The sequence below is a fragment of the Eptatretus burgeri genome, chromosome 5 (assembly GCF_056783735.1).
Source record: "Eptatretus burgeri isolate ZD-2024b chromosome 5, Ebu_testis_v1, whole genome shotgun sequence".
Taxonomy (NCBI): domain Eukaryota; kingdom Metazoa; phylum Chordata; class Myxini; order Myxiniformes; family Myxinidae; genus Eptatretus; species Eptatretus burgeri.
In genome coordinates this window covers 75,525,475-75,530,474 of record NC_140965.1, presented here as the reverse complement: position 1 = coordinate 75,530,474, position 5,000 = coordinate 75,525,475, and the positions used below count along the sequence as shown (strand labels likewise).

The 5,000-nt window shown below is 42.3% G+C and overlaps 1 protein-coding gene across 3 annotated transcripts in view; it reads right to left on the bottom strand.

Moving 5' to 3' along the window:
* The window catches only part of USP33 (ubiquitin specific peptidase 33), a 185,595-nt gene that overhangs the window by 24,165 nt on the left and 156,430 nt on the right, over window positions 1–5,000 (bottom strand). For all 3 annotated transcript variants that reach the window (XM_085882453.1, XM_085882452.1, XM_085882454.1), the window contains 2 exons: window positions 4,289–4,397; window positions 1,824–1,926 (listed from right to left, as the gene is read on the bottom strand). In XM_085882453.1, coding sequence (XP_085738579.1) covers window positions 1,824–1,926; window positions 4,289–4,397 — 212 coding nt within the window. The remainder of the gene's footprint in view (window positions 1–1,823; window positions 1,927–4,288; window positions 4,398–5,000) is intronic.

Genomic DNA, 5,000 nt, shown 5'->3' with positions numbered 1-5,000 from the left:
TGACCAGGTCCTGCCGTGTCGTTCTGGGCTGATCCCTCACCTTTCTCATGATCATTGAGGCTCCACGAGGTGAGATCTTGCATGGAGCCCCAGACCAAGGGAGATTGACTGTTATCTTGAACTTCTTCCATTTCCTAATAATTGCGCCAACAGTTGTTGCCTTCTCACCAAGCTGCTTGCCTATTGTCCTGTAGCCCATCCCAGCCTTGTGCAAGTCTACAATTTTGTCCCTGATGTCCTTAGACAGCTCTCTGGTCTTGCCCATTGTGGAGAGGTTGGAATCTGATTGATTGAGTGTGGAGAGCTGTCTTTTATGCAGATAACGAGTTCAAACAGGTGCAGTTAATACAGGTAATGAGTGGAGAATGGGAGGGCTTCTTAAAGACAAAACTAACAGGTCTGTGAGAGCTGGAATTCTTACTGGTTGGTTGGTGATCAAATACTTATTTCATGCAATAAAATGCAAATTATTTAAAAATCATACAATGTGATTTTCAGGATTTTTGTTTTAGATTCCGTCTTTCACAGTTGAAGTGTACCTTTGGTTAAAAAATTACAGACCTCTACGTGCTTTGTCAATGGGAAAACCTGCAAAATCGGCAGTGTATCAAAATACTTGTTCTCCCCACTGTATATATGTCAACATCATCTCATCGAGCGAACTCGGGCATAAATAATTATATATATATATATATATATATATATATATATATATATATATATATATATATATATATATATATATATATATACACACACATATATATATATCGTAATATCTGACTGTTGGACTATATGATGTACGGACGAAGAGGCGATGGACTGAATGGCAGGCGGTAGGTGTCGGGATGATGGCTTTAGTAAGATGGCTTTAGTAAGATGGCTTTAGTAAGATGGCAGTGTCGTAAATACGAGTGGAGAATATGATTGGTCATGATGACATAAAATGCCATAATATTTTGTCCAAGTACTGCTAAATGGAAGGGTTTTGAAAGTGCCAAAATAGGGATTTGTGTGTGGTGTTCAAGTACGTCTATAATTAGTGTATTGAAATGAAAAAAAAAAGATTTTAAAGGTCCGAGGAAACTTTTTTTTTCAGAAGTCATCTTTACCACCACCTTATTTAGCCCTTAAAAGGTAACCTGGCATTTTGAGGATCCAAGACCAACATACATTAAAATAAAAAAAATTAACATTTTTTTCTTAATAATAATAAAAAAGTTATTAACAGTTGCTTAATCCAGTTTTAGTTAAAATACTGCAAAGGGTTTCAATTTGATATGTACATAATGTTCTTGGAGTAAAATGATTGGAACAATTTTTTCTCAAAAAAATTCCTTCTCAAAAAAATGGGGTGGGGGGGGGAGTCCAAAAGACCCCAGGTTACCCGGATGTTAATGCAATATGAAGGTTACCTAATGGCGGTTCACACGTTACATTAGTTCTTTATGCTTGTTGTCTGTGTCCTCTATGACATCATCCTTAAAATCATGTGCGATCGGGACAAATTCAGCGCCAAGGTATTGCTAAACGACTGGTTTGTTTTTCCATTCATGTTCCGATTCGTGTTCAAAATATAACATTTGATTTAAATAAGTTGTTCCTTGATCATAAACTGACAATCAGAAACTAAAAAGATAGACGGATGGACGGACATGAACCAATTGCTTAATCCCACTTTTCGCTTCGCGTGCATGGGGTAACAACTTGTAGATAATTCACGTGATTTTTTTTTAGCCACATAGATTAATAGATCTTTCGGAAGCTTAGCTGGAAAAAAGGGATGACTGTTGTGCAGGAAAAAGGATTTTGTTTTTTCTCACCTGTGTCCTTCCCCTTCACAAAGTTTTCCCACTCTCGAAACCACTGCATACTGATGCAGTAAATGGCACCAGGATGCTCATCTGCTTGAAAAGCCCTGTTCTTCTGCACAAGTAAAATATTAAGGTTCATGAGATGAATGAAAAGAAAACCAAGACCAACACAACCCAAACTCTGTTTTGAAAGATGCCAACCAGCAATATGAATTTGAGCATGCTGGATCTCAGCTTACTTCAAAACAAACAAACAAAAAAGTACAAAATGAGAAGAGAGCACTTCCTTAATTACAAAAAGGGTACAATAAATATTAAAATAGCCCCGTGAGGGACTGATGGTTATTTCCCCAACAGGTGGGATGAAAATGAGGAATTAGAGGGAAAGGGCCACGTCATTGACAGGTCAAGCCAGATTAGATCTGTGACTCGCAACAGGTACCATGTAAACCTGTACTAACCTGTTCCATGGTCGGGTTGTCGGCAGTTAAACCATCTCTCCTACCAGGTTTCCTGGTGAGGAGGATGTGGATATGGACACTGAGCAGGATTAAAAACAAAACCTGTCAAAGGGGTGGAGGAGCTCCTTGTGAGCCAACGACCATCCGTTTCTAGTGCCCAACTGTGTCTATGGACATCCTCCTGCAGTTGGGTTACATTTTTTAGGAGGTTGGTGGCAGGATTTGCACTCTGGCCACCGTAAAACACTCATTCCGCAAAACCCACAAATGCAAAGAAAACTGAAAACCCACTCCGTGCGAGTACCTCCTGTGCTGCTGCCCTTCGCAGGGCAGCTCACCGGATGACGGGATTGGGGTAAAGTCTTCGGGACCCCCATTTATTGATGATAGGAGGAAAAGCATGAGGTAAACTTCCTGGGTCAGATTGTGGTAGTATGTGGTGGAGTGGTGCTGAGGTGTCATCCATCAGACGGCGGTCACCTTGGGTTAACCACCCTTGCAGTGGGTGCTGAGAATGTCATATCCCTAAAAGAGGATGATCACCTGTCTCTGGTATCATTTGAGCTCAAGCATTTGAACATTGGTATTGCAGCACTTTCTAAGGTTCGGAGACCGGATAGTGACGAGATCATGGTGGGTGGTTACACTGACTGTTGGTCTGGTCGCTCTGATGGTTAGCATACCCAAGGAATTGCTGTAGCTGTGTCCAACAAGCTGACTTGCTCTTCGGGTCCTCAATGAACCCAGACGAGAGTTTCGGCAGGGGCTGCTTGCAACTGATGTTGATCTCTGCAAAAGCGTTCAATTCAGTGAATCATTGAAAGTGAAGTCATGTCATTGAAAGTGAAGGCTTCAATGACATCTTCGATGCTGCTATCTTGTCTGTACCTGTTTGTGGTGAGGATGCTGAGGTCACGGAGAGATTCACTTATCTTGGCGGTGAGGTTCATATCTCTACTGGCTGTGAGCCAGAGGTCAACAGACGTCTGGGTCGGGCCTGGGGAGTCATGGATTCACTGGATCATGGGGTGTGGTGCTGTTGGTACCTGTGCAGGATGACAAAAGTCTTCAGGTTCTTGGTACTTTCAGTCTTGCTCTACAGATGTGAGACTTGGACTCTGACCAGGGATCTGAGATGGAGACTTAATTACTTTGGTAGCAGGTCTCTTCGGAGAATCCTTGGCGATCGCTGGTTGGACTTTGTGTCCAACGAGCGGTTGCTGAGAGAGACTCAAATGAAATTTGTTACCTGCATAGTCCGTGAGCATCAGCTGCGGCTGTATGGACATGTGACTCGTTTTCCTGATGCTGATCCTGCTCACCAGATTCTCTCAGCGTGGGAGCCTTGTGAGTGGAGGAGGTCAATGGGCTGACCACGTGGCTCGTGGTTGCAGCAGATTGATCAACATCTTAATGAGATGGGGATGGCCAGACGGAGGCCCCTGGAGTGGAAAGTCGATGCAGTGACGCACTTCTCCAGCATATGCTCCCATACCTGACCTGCCATGCCCATGCCCCCCCCCACCCCACTTTCTGGGTTTGGTCATAGGGAGCACAACTTAACTTAATGACATGGTTCTTATGTTTCATGAAGAGTTTGGTCTGCCTTTGGCCGTCGGTTTTGAGAAGAATTTTAAATAAAATACCAATATTAGGGGCAAAAACCCCCTTTCATACTCTTTATAGTGGGGGGGGGCATCCAGATGGGGAGCACAATCCCATGAGATCTTGCTGTCCTGATGCATCATTCCAAATTTGGTCCATATCGGTCAGGTAATTTTTGAGAAGATATTTTAGTCAAATGTTAACGGATGTGCGGACATGCGGCCAGACACCGGGACCCACTCTATGAGTTTATTTCGGAGAAATAACCTAATAATGAAGGCAAAAAAGACTGGGGTGCACAATTAATGCTAAAATATAAAAGTGAAATTGAGATGTTCAAATGAGATTAACATAATAATTGGGAAAAAATACTGCACAAATAAAGTGATAATGATGCACCATTCTTACCCGAATGAAAGTCTCCATCTCAGCTGTCGTTCTTTTTTCAAGTTTTTCGACTTCCATTTGGCACACAGAACATATAGAAAGGTGGTTGACAGCAGGGCCTCCACCATACCTTGCACAAACATATGAATGTCATGTTACCAATGAACATTGACATCTCAGAAACACACAAAATGACATTACTCTTGAACAAAAGTGCTCACAGAAATAAAGAAATCAGATTGTTTAAAAGTGAACAGCTGTGCATATAGTAAAATGGACAACTAGTCTTAATTGTGAAATCTAGCATGGCTCTGCATTTGCGGTTAGTTCACACAATGGATGAAATCAACAGAGTGTTGATCGAGGTATGCTATGGACCGCTGGAAGCAAGGAGAAGCCGGCGTTTCGGGTATTAACACATCATCTGAGTAAAGTTTTCCATCGACCAATAAAACCGTCGTGTCAGAGGTGTCCGTTCACACAGACCTCTCTGAGCCAGGGGTCTTATAAAGGCCTCCGCAGAACCTGAAACAGTGTTTACATTTACTCCATTGTGTTCAACTAAAATTACGATTACTTTGTTTTCCAAGGATCACCCAAATGAAGTCGAACCTGGCAGTGTCCATGGGGGGAGGCAGGCAGGAAAACGAGGAAATGCTTCTTATAATTAAAATGGGGGGTTTATTCACAAAGTATTCGGGGAAAATGGTACACAAGACACTCAATATATGGT